This window comes from Topomyia yanbarensis, chromosome 2 (assembly GCF_030247195.1).
Source record: "Topomyia yanbarensis strain Yona2022 chromosome 2, ASM3024719v1, whole genome shotgun sequence".
NCBI lineage: Eukaryota > Metazoa > Arthropoda > Insecta > Diptera > Culicidae > Topomyia > Topomyia yanbarensis.
Window position 1 is genome coordinate 324,237,025 of NC_080671.1, and position 16,090 is coordinate 324,253,114.

The window sequence follows — 16,090 nt, forward strand, 5'->3', positions numbered from 1 at the left end:
ATCTCGCCCCAATCAAAAGTTATAGCTGTTTAAAAACGTTGTTGTCCACAAACAACATGGGCATGAATGGTTTAAGTTCAATTTTAATTTGTTTTCTGGACATGGAAAGATCGATTACACTAGTTTACAGCATTTCTGAACTAAATAGGCTGGTGGTCATTTTCAATGTAAAATCGTGTGCTGAATCCGAAAATAAAGTCCAAAAAATTCACAGTAGAATAGTTTTCGAGTTACAGTAAAAAATGAATTTCACCTATAAAATTAAAAATTCCTTCAGTAAAATCCAAATATCTCCGGTTTTAGTGCATCGACAAGAAATATTATAATGTTGAATTAAAGGTAATTGAATGCACTTTCGATCCTTGAAACATTATGTTTTAGTGCGACTACTGGTTCTGGCGTTATTTACGAATCTATTAAACTTTTTCTTGATTTTTCGTCATTTTTTGAAGAAAAATGGGTGTTTGGTCAATATTTTGGGCAAGATAATGCAATCCTAAAATATATTTTTATGGGAAATTTAAGCCTATTAAAAACCAATGAAAATAAGCGCTTACTAGTTTAAATCGGATGGAAATTGTGAAAGTTATTCAATTTTTGTAGAATTTTGAGTTTCTGTGGGTCAACTTATTAAACCGTCTCGATTCCAATTTTTTCTAGGCTTTCTTTCATAATGAACTCTGTCAGAATTCTGTTAAACAAGTTGAGAAAATTTAATGCGAGATAATATTCGAACTCGTTTATCCAAATGGTTCAAGACTTCTTAAAACAATAAGTTCAGGCTCAGTGGAGTAATGTCATCAAAAATTTGGCATTAAAAATACGCATAATGTTCAAATGTGTCATACAGAATCTCATATGTTCAAGAAACGTTGTATCACATCGGAAGCTAAATGTTAAATTCGGGCACTACCTTCACGAATGATGACTAATCCACCTATTTCGTCACGTTTTGTTCTACTAACAATTTATTTTACGTTATTAAAACGTCTTGAAGTTTACAATTTGAAATTATATGGGATTCACATTGGCTTCTACGATGTACCGATTTAACTGTACTGGTTCACAAAATTTCAATATACTACAATATATTGCGTAAAACATCTAAGTGCAATTACAAAATATTCTATGTTCTTCAAATCATTCCGAAGTTCAGATTTTGAGATTTCAAACCTAAAATAAGTCTTATTCGATGTCTTACAAAATGTCAAAACACGAACTGCTAGATGTTCTGTGAAGGATAACAAATTAAAAGTTTTACAAATTATTAATTCTATAATACTTGACGTATGTAGTATCACATATTTCTATGGATTCGTATAGTTTGTATTAACATTGTTCAAAATACAGTTGAGCAGCTAGCGTCTCAAAAAACGAATTTTATGACGTGTGAGGATTTAGTTTATAACGAGTTTTTTATCATAAGAGTGTTATTTTATGTAATACACTTGTAAATATTAAAAGCAGTATTGCATACCAATCATTCGACGACTTATAATTTCATTGAGCCTAAAATTATTGTTATCAGAAGTCTTGAATCATATGGATAAATGGTTCTAACGAATTCAACATTATAATATTTCATGTCGATGCACTACAACCGGATTTTACTGAAGGAATTTTTAATTTCATAGGTGAAATTCATTTTTTTACTGTAACTCGAAAACTGTTCTACTGTAAATTTTTGGGACCTCATTTTCGGATTCAGCACGAAATTTTACATCAAAAATGGTGTTCGAATATTAAAGTTCAGATTTTTATTTTTATTTTGTAAACTAGTGTTATTGCAAAATTTTCATTATGATGACGCATCGTTCTATAGATGGGGCTATTTTTAGCATAATTTGTCCTAAAATATTATTCTTGGAATAAATTACGAGTTCTTAGTTGACGGCTAGGCACATAAAATTTTATTTGCGAAAGTAATGATGTGGATTGGTCACGTTGAAAAATAATGTTGTTGATGAAACAAAGCATGACAAATTCGCGGCGTTCTTTGAGTGTTTGTTTATTAATGAGCATGTAACGTGCTTTATACGATGGAATTGGAAATGTCGTCCAGTTTAGTTTACGAAGTGCGTACAAAAGAAATTGTTTTTGGACTGATTCGATGCGTTCTTCGTACAGGACAGTGTATGGGTTTCATACTAGGTTGCAATATTCCAAAATTGGCCTGACATATGTATTGTATAATGATTTAATTGTGTAGAGGTCTTTAAAATTATAGCTGAAGCGTTTAATAAAGCCCAGCATACTATTTGCTTTATTTATTATTGTATTGTAATATTCCACAAATGTGGGCTTGGAGTCTCAGATTACGTCTAAGTATTATACAATTTTGTATTTTTCTACTAGTTGGTATCCTAAGTGTGTGTCTGTGGGAATATTTGAACTTTTTCGGCTGAAGGTTATTGTGTTACATGTCTTTACGTTTAGTTGGAGTAGACTTTTGCTACACCATGTGTGGAATAGGTTGATTTAGTTTTGAAATACTTCAGCGTCTTTGACATTTCGATCATGAATCGACCAAAAGGGATACAATGATATGGAATCGAGAAAGATAGCTTTGAAAATTCGCTTCAGAAAATTAAATCGTATTTTAACAGTGTTTGCATACTGCGCTTTCAAATGTATTGAAACACTTTGAAACAATACTAGTTTTCGGAAGCATAACTAAAATATTTTATATAATAACGATTTCGTTGATAAATTGAAAAAAAATTATTTCGCCGAGTGTTGTTATGAATTGTTGATTAGGCCATTTTCGAGTCGCCCTCTTGTTTTGACGACTCCCAATTTCGTTCGGCAGCGTCGCCAGAAAACAAAAATCAAATGTGGCTTTCGCCGTGCTCCCTGGGGGGGGATTTGTTACTCCCCCGGGGCGTAACAAGCATTTGGTTTTTGTTTAGGGCGATTCTGTTTACAGACCTTGTAAACAATGATGCTGTCAATTTCGCCCGTATACACTACCTTAGAAATGCAGAGGCATAACCCGCCTGGCGGTTTGTTTACAGTTGAAAGTCGGATTCGACGTTTTGTTTTTTATTGATTTTCATGAAGTGTGAAGTATTTATAAATGAGTTTTTATATTTTTATGAAGTATTTTTACTCCTCTTTAAGATATTAATCAAATCTCCGTTTGTGTACATTTGTTATTTAGGCCCATTTGTCGGTTCGATTTCTTATTTCCATGTAAAGTGTCTTGTCGTCTGCATACATAACCATTTTTAGATGTTTGAGTATAAAGGTAATGCCATTTATGTACAAAATAAAAAGAAGAGGGCCTAAGTGGGAACCCTGGGGTACGCCAGAGGTGACACGAATTGGTTCAGATAGTATATTCTGAAAGCGAACTGTTTGTTCGTATTTCGTTAAATATGATTCGAGCCATTTCAGTTTGTTTTCCATGCCATATTTTTGCAGGTTGACGAGTAATAAAGGTATGTCAATGCGGTCGAATGCTTTACTAAAGTCTGTGTAGAGAGTTTCCACATGGTTGCCATTGTCCATTGCATTTACAGTGAATGTTACAAATTCTAAAAGGTTTGATGTTGTTGAGCGGCCTTTATGTAAGCCGGAAATGTCATTTGAAAATTCAGATATAAATGAAAAGTAGTCGCGGTCTTTTTCGGAATATGAACTATACACTTTTTGAAAGAATTTTCCAAATAAATTGGAAATTTCAGAACTATTATTTCCTACATGTCCGTCAAAATGCATTTGGGATGGAAAGTTGCTACTTTTCAATTTCGTTTTCACGTAATTGAAGAAATTCTTTGGACAAGTCTTGATTTCATTCTCGATTTCTCGATTATATTCTTCATGTGCAGTGTTAATGGCTATGTTAAGTTGGGAACAACTGTCCAAATAATTTTGTCGATTTTCTATGCTATTTTCTTTCTTGTCAATTTTATTTTGTTTTCTATTTTTTAGGGTTTTAAGATGTTGGTTGAACCACACAGGCTGTTGACCACCATGAGTTCTTCTTCTTCTTCTTTTTTATTGGTACTGTTTCAGAGATTAAATTCGTTCCAATTAAATAGAATTTAATCACTGCTTCCTTGACATTTCCTGCTATACTCAATATAGTTTGCCAATTTATTCTACATAGTCTACGTTTGACTTTTTCGTAGTCGGTTTTATGGTATTCCGGCACTTCCTCATACTCTAAGTCGTTCGGGGAAGAGCTTTGATGAATAAAAATTGAATATTCGATTGCTGCGTGAAATACTTCATTTTTCCATAATGGAGTTCAATCTCTCCTAAGCCAATCGACTCAGCTTGACGAAGTAAGACAATTTATGTGTGTGTGTGTGTCTGTATGTATGTGCACTAATGTCATGTATTTATCTCAGTAAAGGCTAAACCAACTGAACGTTCAAGTTACCTGGTAATCAATTAAGATCCTTCCATAGGTTTCAAAATACCAAAAAAACTTTAATAACGCCGACAAACCGAAAACGAAAGATGCAATTGTATAGACTGGAAGCACTGAAATGATCCTTGTAACTTTATTTAGTCACTTCTTCGGATGCCTTCAGATTTATTTGATTCATAAAATTTATTAATTTTGTCCAACTTATAGATTTCATTCAATTTATTAATTTTATTCGAATTAATGATTTCACGAATTAGTATTGCAATTCATATTATTACATATTTCATTTTTTTATTCAAATCATTCATTTTGTTCTTTATATCGCGGTATTTTTGGCAGAACAATTTTTTGCAAAAAAAAATCCGCATTCTTTCCATTAAGCACTGAAACTTCAGGATATGAAATAACGGACATTATCCTTTTATTTGCAATCAACATAAGAATAATCCGTCGGGAGGCCCAGAGCAACTTATTTTGAAGTTTTATGTTGGAAATAGTTCACATTTCCGCTCCTAGATGGTTCTTTACTTTAGGCGTAGTAAGAAAATTTTTCGGGGAGGGATTCTGGAATTGTTTTAGATAGCAGAAAACATGTTCAAAAACGCCCTGAACTAGGGTGACCATATGAGACAAGTAAAAAACCAGGACACTCGGAAGGGTACTGCTTCCCCCCGCTACCTCTCAATCGACATTGCCTTTTCCGCATGTTTTCGGCAGGTTAAAAGTTCTGGGGTCTGGTATGCAGAGCTTCGTCAGTAAAAAAGTTCTTGGAGTCTGGGAGGAAGAGCTCTGCCAGAAAGTCTTTCGTCGGAATTCGATCACCAAGACAACAAAGGCCTTGCTACACCACCATCAGCAAACGTTTCATGCTGAGATGGTCCGTGCAGGACCGACGAGGAGTTTTCAGTACTAAAAACACGACAATGACAACCATTATCTCTCGATTTGAGAGCTGCAAAACCTACCGTTGTTACCAAAAATTTCTCCGTTTAATCGATTGTTATATGAAAACTGGTGGATAGCTTGGTGTAAATAATATCAATTTAAGCCAGAGCTTGAAAAAATTGACATCCCTGCGTAGACTTGAAAGAAAACAAAATTCAATGCATGCCCGTCGCGATGAATGAAATGTTTGGTTCGTTTTCCTCGTCATTCGTTCTCCCGACACAGCGTATTCAGGTTCGGACATGTTCGGTTTCAGAAGCAAACTGAATTTTGTTTCCGTTCTACCTATGAGAGGTATTATTGAGCAAAAGTGCACCAGATATAGATTTTGAAATTCAGTTTCTGCCTTCAAACTGTCCGCATAAAAACAAATAAATGCTTTGGAATTTATATTTCCTCTGCAATCAAGCATTCCATTCTGCATGAAGTTTCAGTCAGTTGGAAAGTTGATGAATGAGGGAGGCGCTGAATCTGAATTTTGGTTTCGGTAAATACAAGCAGAAACTGATTTTGAAATTTCGCAGCACTGGTTTGAGCGCGACATTCCATACTCCCTATGATGTAGGATGCTAGACTCGGCGGTTAGTCGCTATTCAGCGTCCAAGCGTGACGGCATGTTAATAGTCCATTAGCTATTTCATTTATTTGATACGCCTCAATGCATTATCTGAGCCGTGGATCTTTTAATATTATCAATGTGTAAATAAAAATAAATATATCGAATTTTATTATATATCCATTGGATCTTGTGTACGCGATTTGTTACTTTGCGTAAAGATCTTATTTTTTGTTGAAGATCTATTTATTTCATTGCCTCTTGTCGCTTGTGGATCACTTAGTCCGCTTTCTCTCGGTTTATCGTTTTCGTTCATGCTATACTCGCTGTTAATGTTGTATGGGTTTTCACGATTACCTGGTTTGAATTGTTATTGACTTTATTATCGGTGGTGCTATCAGTTGATTGGAAATTAGTAGGCGCATCACAATGATCGGACACGCTGTGCGTAGGTTCTCTTGTTCCTGTATTCGTTGGTGCCTGAGCTGCAACTCCGGTGCTTTCTGGTTTAGTTGATGTTGATAAAGGGCTGTGTGATGCTTGCAGTTGATATTGCTTCGTTAGAGGTTTGTGTGCATGGTTTCTCGAAGTGTGTCTTCTTGTGTAACAACGTAGGGCACGCAGGGGTCTGTCCTTCATGCGTGCACAGCGTGATTTGACATTTGGTCACGCGTTTTGCTTTGAATTGAAAGTTCAGATATGAAGGAATAGGTTCCGACACTCGCATTCTCACGAAACAAACACCGTTTTGAAATATCTAGAAAAAACTTCTCCAGGTTTCAACCTTAAAGGATTCCATCTTACGTATTCCGACATGATGGTTGCAATAAATTTATTAATAGTACCCAGGTGTAGATCGTGCAGACGCATATCAATCTTATCATTGTCAATATAAACGGGTATCTTGGTCCTAACATTATCATGCTCAACAACGTATTGCATGTTGTCTTCCATAGCGTAACTTTCCGTTATGGCCAAATTTTAAACGTTAACAGTAACGAGTGTGGTGTATGACGACGACTTCCGTTAGTCTAAACTGCATTTGCAAATTTGCTGTTGAGTTTCAAACATCTTGAAATGAATGATCGATATCGCACCGATGGAAGTAACGTTGCTTTATTGTTCAAACTGTCTTGGGATGAATTTTATTATTCGATTGCTTTGCTTGTTTATAGTACTGGCACGGTTCATATAGACAGCAGACTGTAGGTAGAAAAGTTCGTTTCATTTACTGCACTGTTAACAAGCAGAGCGACTGATTAGGTACTGGTATCGACCCCGTAGTAATTCCATGATCCCCAGCTCGAGAGAGCGCTCAATGAAATTTTCCACGATAGTTGATATTTTTTTTTTATGAAACGAATTTCCAGTAATACGAAAAAAGCCACTAGCAAGAGGACTCAAGTAGAAGCAGAAGCACCCAAACGCCGATGTGTCTTTTCAGAGGTACCAAAGAGAATTCTTCGGGTCCCGGATTGAAAGGCGATTTAAGCCGAGAAGAAGCGCTGGTAAACATTGTTTCATCGATATTGACGAGGCACTCTTGAGAGATTAAAAAAACATCAGAAGGTAAAATTGGGAGATTCGACTTATTAAGTTTTGTTTGTCGCATTCCGATAGAGGATGAGTATAAGTTGCAGTTATGGTTGCGGTCGGTCGTAACTGCGATCTGGAGCATAGTGAAAAGCGAAGACTGATTAAATAGAAATATATTAGACTTACAGGAGAAAAACCAGGACAAATCAAGCATTTTCCTCAACTTCCCAGGACACCAGGACAGTCAATGTAAAACCAGGACATGTCCTGGGAAACCAGGACGTATGGTCACCCTACCCTGAACAGGAAAAAAGTTAACAAAAACCAACAACTCAGGGAGCGGGTTTGGGCAACCAACCGGCCCGATAAAACAACTACTCTTGCACGGAACCTAATTCCTTCCCGGAACGGCATTACTTCGGGGAGAGATTTTTTAATGTGCACAGCACAGACACAAATCCAATAACTTAGTAGTTCGTTCATCTTGTAGAGTGTAAGTGGTGCTATCTGTTACTGAGCATTTCAACTGATAACCCTTACAGTACCGCATATCGTAAATGCACTGATAATTTTCCCGATGGATGCAATATTGTAAAATGCGGCAGTTTTTGCTCTTCGTAATTTTGCGCGAAATGCTGCGGACTAAACGACGAATTATTTGCCGCTGTTGTTAACAAGTCTAACTTCTTTTGGATGTGTAACACTTGCAAAAATATCATGGACAAAGTATGTTTTCGTAACGCGCTAGTGTCCGTTGAATCCGCAAACCAAATGGTGATTGAGGAGCCTAAAAACACAATTTGCAACGACATGCTGGAGGAATTAAAGGTGGAAATTTGGACCAACTTCAAAACGCTGTACCAAAAACGCCAGTTCCTGGACCACGGCAATTTTCCTTTATTTCTGCAAAAAGAAAGAGAAACAATGACTATACAGGCTCCAATCCTTCTAAGCTACTACATGGTACTGATGCCGCCGCTTCATTGACACCATCCATCGCTGTGAAACGTGAGGATAAAAAGTTCTGGTTGTATCTGTCAGGAATTTCGCCCGATGTTCCTGATGAAAGTGTCGCCAAGCTAGAGGCGGATAAACTCAGAAATTCGGACATTACTGTCGTCAAGTTGGTCCCTCGTGGCAGAGATCCTTGAACGCTGAATTTTGTCTCCCACAAAGTTGGCATGCGGATCTCAAATTATCGTCAAGAAGTCCTGAAAAGTTTTTTAGAAACCGAATACGCCCAACTCAGCAACGATGACCTCCACTGCTCTTCGCCCCCTCCCAACTAGTTACATCGCCTGTTTTACATCCTGTATTGCCTGTTCGCGAAGTTACCGCACGTTCCGAGAATTTTCTTTCCGTTTACTACCAGAACCTGAGGGGAATGAAAATGAAAACACAAGAATTCCGTTTAGCGCTTTCTTCTAGTGATTACGACGTCATTTTCCTAATGGAAACCTGGCTGCGCGTAATATACCGCTGCGACCGCAACTCAACAACCAGTCATCTACACCGAGGCGGTGCGTCATAATAGCGATAAAGCACAACCTCGCAGGTTCGCAGCTAAGCTTGTCTGGAATTGGACGCTTGGAGCAAATCGCCGTGCGTATCGCCCTCCCGAATCAATCTGTATATATTAGCAGTGTTTATCTAATACCAAATAGTGATCCGAATTTGTATCACGTGCACGCCAATGCCGTTCAAACAATTCCAAACAAAGCTGGCAGCACCGGCAATATTCTCGTCTTTGGAGATTATAATCTTCCACGCCTTCAGTGGTCGCTCGATAACGATCTAAAATGTTACCTACCTATTAATGCCTCTTCGGAACAAGAAATAGCTGTAACGGAGTCTATGGTTTCAGACGGTCTGTACCAGATCTGCACTGACGTTCGGGATTTCCCACCTGGCTGACTAACTGGTTGCAGTCGTATCTTTCCGACCGCTCGTCATACGTGAGTATAAAAAACACGCGCTCAAGCACATTCAGAACACCCACAGGTGTCCCGCAAGGCAGTCATCTGGACCCGCTTATTTTTATTTTGTTTATTAATGATATCTGTAGTCGGATCAAGTCTGCTATACGCGGGCGATCTCAAAATCTTCCGAACTATCGGTTCGGAACCTGACGCCGTAGTGCTTCAAGAAGATATCTGTACTATTCAAGAATGATACACGGTTAACGGAATGGAAGTAATCGTTAATAAAGGCAAAGCAATTAGTTTCGGACACTTGCTTACTACAGGACGTTATGAATACAGTATAAAAGGAAGCACAATTGAAAGCGTCGACTCGATCCGTGACTTTGGAGTGCTCTTCGATAGGAAGTTGAACTTTTCCGACCATATCACCGCGACAACTGCTAAGGCTTTCGGAATGCTGGGCTTCTTAAAACGAAACACGGCGGACTTCGATGATTTCTACGCACTAATAGCACTTTACTGTGCTTTGATCAGAAGTGTTCTGGAGTATGCCGTGCAAGTGTGGGCACCATACCATGCCGTTCAAAGTGACCGACTAGAACATATACAAAGATGTTTTGTGCGATTCGCTCTCAGGAAACTTCCATAGAATGATCCAGTTGTATTTCCTCCTTATGCCGATAGATATATGCTACTCGATCGGCAGACTCTGGCGACTCGCCGTATCTTCCTGCAAAGAGTTTTTGTTTTCGACTTTCTGTCAGGTAATATCAACAGTCTCGATCTTTTCTCAGACGTTAATTTGTATGCGCCTTCTCGTGTTCTTCGTAACCCCACTCTGTTGTGGATCCCTAGACACCGCACTTCATATGGACAAAATAATCCTCTGGGAAGATGTTGCCGTAGATTTAACGAAGCTTCTTCAGTGTTTGATTTAACATTTGCAGACATAGCTATAAGTTATTGATAGGAAATATATAGTTTTAAAAGGTGTCTGTACGGTGTATACTGAAGATATGAAATAAATAAATAAAAAAATCTTGGCTCACAACGTGGCAATTTACGTTTAGTAGCTCTTATTTCCATGTAGTTCACAGCTATGTGGCGATCTGCTCGGGTATTTTTCGGTGGTGAAACTACCCTATGTTAGTTTCGAGAGCTAATTAGCTCCCAGTTTTGTCACGATACACGTAAGCCATTTACCACCCCGCTTTGTCGCGATGTACGCGGTACAGTCCTCGGTGGTAGACCTAGCTTCCACAACGAGCCAATCGGTAGGTGCTAAGGTCTATCGCCAATTTTCACTACAAGGAAATAATGTTGTAAATTACAGAGGAACTTTTGAACGGTTTTGCTAGTCCTTGAAAAATTTGTTTACAATGAGCTGCTTCTAGCATCATCGACGAATGTTAGCACGGATTTATGATGAAACATTCTACCACTTTAAATTTGATAACGTACACTAGCATCTTAGTCCCCTCTGTTGAGAAGCGTCATCAAACCGACGTAATATATTTTGACTTCTCAGAAGCATTCGATAAAGTACCTCACAAGAGCAATCTTCTGAGACTACAAAGACTAGGATTTCCTCCGTGGTTAACTGGATGGTTGCAATCTCATCTGTCAAGCCAGAGTGCTTTCGTTGGAATTGGTTCAACACGTTCTAGCTAGCTTGCGAACAGCAGTCCCGCAAGGAAGTCACCTAGGGCCGTTAATTTTCATTTTATTCATAAAAGATCTTGGCACTCAAATCTGGAAAACTATTCTTCAGCGACGATTTAAAGAACGGTATGTCCTGTTAATTTGATTTCATAAAACAATTTCTATTTATCGTATCGACGTATAAAATATTGAAAAATACTTCGACCACGAATGTGTTAGAAAAAATTAAAAACTGCCAAGGTGTCGTACTTAGTTTAAAAAAACTCTTCAATTCTCTAACAAATAATTAGCAAAATGTAAATTTTTGTATATAATTTCCAGATTTTATAGCATTGAAGCGTTCCTTTCGTTATAATTTCGCTTTCCTTCGTCCATTTCAATGTTTCTTTGTAGCGTGGATTTGTTTGGATTTGATTTAATAATTGTTGTCAAAAATGAACGACTTAATCCATACAAATCGAAGTTCATTTGTTAATAATTCCACAGGTATATAATTATTAAATATTACATTAACTAATTTGCTAAAACTGATCGTATCGAAAATTTACTGATGCCTTTCATTCACAAGTCTTTGACGCGTTTATTTACCTTATTAGTATAAATTAGCAAAAAAATGTAGATAGTTAGCCCATTCATACATATACATTTCTCCAAAACCAAATTCAACCATGCTACTTCTAGCAAGTCATGCTAATGAAGCTTCCTCAATAATAAAACCGCATTGCCTTACATTTATAGACCCTTTGAATGCATTTTTGATCGATTCCTTGTTGGTTGTTGTTTCTTAAATCAGTGTATTGTAATTCAATTTTCAGATGCATTTTTTACACCATATATAGGTCACGGAGATTCTGTTCGAATTATAGATGCTGAATTAGGTACCCTAGAGCGAGAGCTCGTCCATAGCTCCACTACCCGCCGCCGTGGCTTAACGAGGAGAGAATCGAGTTCAGGTGAAGTTACAACGTCGAAAGATAACATCGTACCGTATAGTAATACGCTTGTTTACTTGATTACAGATTCCACCGACAACGATCCGCTAGTTGTTACAACAGATAAGGGCAAAGTGCGGGGAGTTACGTTAGAGGCTCCCAGTGGAAAGAAGATTGACGCTTGGATGGGTATACCTTATGCACAGCCTCCGGTTGGTCCGTTAAGGTTTAGACATCCTCGGCCAGTTGAAAAGTGGGCGGGAGTGCTCAATGCCACAAAACCACCAAACTCTTGCGTCCAAATCGTGGATACAGTGTTTGGTGATTTTGCTGGAGCCACGATGTGGAATGCCAATACACCGTTATCTGAAGACTGTCTCTATATCAACGTGGTTGTACCGCACCCAAGGCCAAAGAATGCCGCCGTCATGCTATGGATCTTTGGTGGTGGGTTCTATTCTGGTACTGCTACTCTAGATGTATATGATCACCGTACGCTGGCATCCGAAGAGAACGTCATCGTCGTTTCACTGCAGTACCGCGTTGCAAGTCTGGGATTTCTGTTTCTGGGGACGCCAGAAGCACCAGGAAATGCTGGATTGTTTGATCAAAATCTCGCCCTAAGGTAAGCTATGACGCTAGAGTGTAACAAATATTTGTATATCTCATTATTCTTACTTGTAGGTGGGTTCGTGACAATATTCATAGATTCGGTGGTGATCCTGCACGAGTCACTCTGTTCGGAGAAAGCGCTGGGGCGGTTTCCGTATCACTACATTTACTCTCAGCACTATCCCGGGATCTGTTCCAGAGAGCCATTCTTCAAAGCGGATCTCCAACAGCGCCCTGGGCTCTAGTATCTCGCGAAGAAGCTACGCTCAGGTGAGTATTTCCTTTAAGGTCAAATTCACCAATAAATCCTTACATGTTGCATATATGATCTCAACAGAGCTCTTCGGTTAGCCGAGGCCGTCAAATGTCCTCACGATGCAACTAAACTCAGCGATACGGTTGAGTGTCTTCGGTCGAAAGATCCCAACGTGTTAGTCGACAACGAATGGGGAACTTTGGGGATATGTGAATTCCCGTTTGTTCCCGTTGTCGATGGCGCTTTCCTGGACGAAACGCCACAGCGATCACTAGCCAGCGGTCGGTTTAAGAAAACAGACATACTGACTGGAAGCAATACCGAAGAAGGATATTATTTCATAATCTACTATCTGACGGAGCTGCTCAGAAACGAGGAAGGTGTCACAGTATCACGGGAAGAGTTCCTGCAGGCCGTTAGAGAACTGAACCCATACGTTAACGGAGCGGCAAGGCAAGCGATTGTGTTCGAATATACTGATTGGATTGAGCCGGAAAATCCGAACAGTAACCGAGATGCGCTAGACAAGATGGTTGGCGACTATCAATTCACCTGTAATGTAAACGAATTCGCTCAACGATACGCAGAGGAGGGCAACAACGTCTTCATGTATTTATACACCCATAGAAGCAAAGGTAATCCTTGGCCTAGGTGGACCGGAGTGATGCACGGCGACGAAATCAATTACGTGTTTGGAGAACCATTGAATCCCGCCCTCGGATATATAGAGGAAGAAAAGGGATTCAGCAGGAAAATTATGAAATATTGGTCCAATTTCGCCAAGACGGGGTAAGTATTTAACTGCTTGATGGATTTATGTTCCCAAATACTCAATGCTTCACGAACTTCTAGTAATCCAAACTCGAACCCTCCCACTACTGAGCTTCCGGAATGGCCGAAACATACTGCTCACGGTCGACACTACCTAGAACTAGGACTCAACACAAGCTTCGTGGGACGAGGCCCACGATTGCGGCAGTGTGCATTCTGGAAGAAATATTTGCCGCAACTAGTAGCAGCTACCTGTAAGTAATTTTCTCTTGTGAAGCCGACATTGCAAAAATTCGATGGTAAAAATTGACCATAGCGTTATTTTTGGACTAACACTTGATCAATTTCAACGTTAAGTCAGGTTCAAATAGCTTAGCTAAGTGTATTATTTTATGTTAGCTGTCAATGAATTGTGACATCACCTATTTGTATTTGATTAATAGTTTAAACCTTACAAGAAAAAATACTTTATAAAATCAGATGTTTCCGTTTCCAAGATATTCACACAACATTTGTAGTTTTGGCAAATTTTACACAAAGATTCATGAGCCAACTTATAGTAGAAGTTAACTTTGGTATCGTTGGAATTCTGAGATTAGCATTTTATGAGTGCTTTGTACAACATTAATGATCCTGAGCTGTATTGGAATAATCTTGGACAATACGGCAAAGCTTCCGGGACGTCAAGCCATGCAGGACTAGTTTAATCCGAGGCGTCTGGTCACTTTGACTTAGTACAGAGTCGTCCATTTCATACAGGGTGCGCCAGCTGGATGTATCCTTTTTGAACATTGAACAACTCCATTTTCAGCCGATTTTCACAAGTTAACAAGTTTTTTTTAGGATATTTTATGCCATATATTATAAACCAGGTTTAGAAAACAACATCGATTAAATGACCACCCCCATTTACATAAAAAGCTGCGCTTTTTCGGGCATTTTGCATGACATTGGACGGTATTTCGGGCTTAATCGCAGCAATTTCAGCTCGTATATTAGCTTTGAGTTCGTCAAGGTTTCAAGGTTTGCTAGAATAAACTTTACTTTTCAACTACACAGAAAAAAGTCTGGTACCGTTAAATCCGGAGAACTCCAATGCACTATTTTTTGAGACAACGCGTCCTGGGAATTTGCTCCGCAAGAACTTGATTGTTTTTTTTTACAATGGAGAATAGATTTACTTACTAGCCCAGTACACGTGCTATTAGTAGGTGTCCAAGCTACCACACGGGGTGTACTGGGGGCGAGTCGGGCTCGAATGGTGACGCTGCCATTAATACCGACTAAACTCCATTGGGCTCCGCCATCGTTCCCCCCAGGAACTACCTCTCGGTATTACTTCTGGGGGGATGGCTGTACTTAATGTATTCATTCACTCTCGCTCACGCGTTCATACATCCTGTATGAGGCTTACTTGGGTGCTCTCTCTATCGCACCTTGATTCACTCTCTAACACTCCACATGAGGCTGACTTTTGTGCTCACCTTTTTCGTTCCTTGCGAGGCTGACTTGTGTGCTCACCTTACTCATTCCTTGCTAGGCTTACTTTTGTGCTCGCCTCTACCATACCATGTGAGGCTGACTTGGATGCTCACCCTATCACCTGGTTCACTCTCGATCGTACCACTCTATTGTACCCCTGTCACTCCCCCTGGCAGCCCATGTGGGACATTTTTCTTAAGCCCCACTTCTGACATACCATGCGAGGTTGACTTGTGTGCTCACCCTTCTCATTCCTTGCTAGGCTTACTTTTGTGCTAGCCTTTACCATACCATGTGAGGCTGACTTTTGTGCTCACCCTTAACATACCGTGTGAGACTGACTTGGATGCTCACCCTTTCGCTCCTCTGCCACGCCACGAGGCATGGATAGCTAAGTCCCAATATACTACGCTACGACCCTCTCATCTTGGCATGAGGCAGCCCACATATACGCCTATACACTCGCTCTTCTACCTTGCTGCGGAGTGGCTGGGTTTACCCCTTACGCGGTTGCCAGTCGCTGCACCAAACCTGCCTCAGCATGAACAGACCATTCACTCACTTTTCTTCGCTTGGCCTTTTTCGCTCCAACTAGTTAGTCGTGCCCGTCGTCTGTTGCTCGGTTCGCCAAATTCCCTGTAGCCTACAGGCAATCTGGATGGTTGCAGTCGAGACTGCGTTCCACTTCTCCACCGATTGACACATCCGCTGAATAAGGGTATCAGGGGTTGTGTCCCAGCCACAGACGTCAAGCATTGCTTTTCTTTCGACGTCGAAACGAGGATATACGAACAGTATGTGCTCGGCAGTTTCGTCTACACCTAGGCAGTCAGGGCAGGCGGGAACCTCCGCGTGCCCGAACCTGTGGAGGTGCTGTCGGAAGCAGCCATGGCCTGACAGGAATTGTGTCAGATGGAAGTGAACTTCCCCATGGGGTCTGCCCACCCTGCTCGATATGTTAGGTATCAGCCGGTGGGTCCTACCTTTCGAGTATCACGCAGGATGCATCGTGTGATACTCGAAAGGTAGGCAGATATC

At 39.7% G+C, this 16,090-nt stretch overlaps 1 protein-coding gene across 11 annotated transcripts in view; it reads left to right on the forward strand.

Annotated features, from left to right (window-relative positions):
• The window catches only part of LOC131683775 (acetylcholinesterase), a 403,722-nt gene that overhangs the window by 365,982 nt on the left and 21,650 nt on the right, over positions 1-16,090 (forward strand). For 9 of the 11 annotated variants that reach the window (XM_058966068.1, XM_058966062.1, XM_058966066.1 and 6 more), the window contains 5 exons: positions 11,815-11,952; positions 12,019-12,556; positions 12,616-12,813; positions 12,881-13,588; positions 13,652-13,824. In XM_058966068.1, the coding sequence (XP_058822051.1) occupies positions 11,815-11,952; positions 12,019-12,556; positions 12,616-12,813; positions 12,881-13,588; positions 13,652-13,824 (1,755 nt within the window). Of the gene's footprint in view, positions 1-11,814; positions 11,953-12,018; positions 12,557-12,615; positions 12,814-12,880; positions 13,593-13,651; positions 13,825-16,090 lie in introns of those variants that run through there. The other 2 variants (XM_058966069.1, XM_058966070.1) reach the window with 2 other exon arrangements.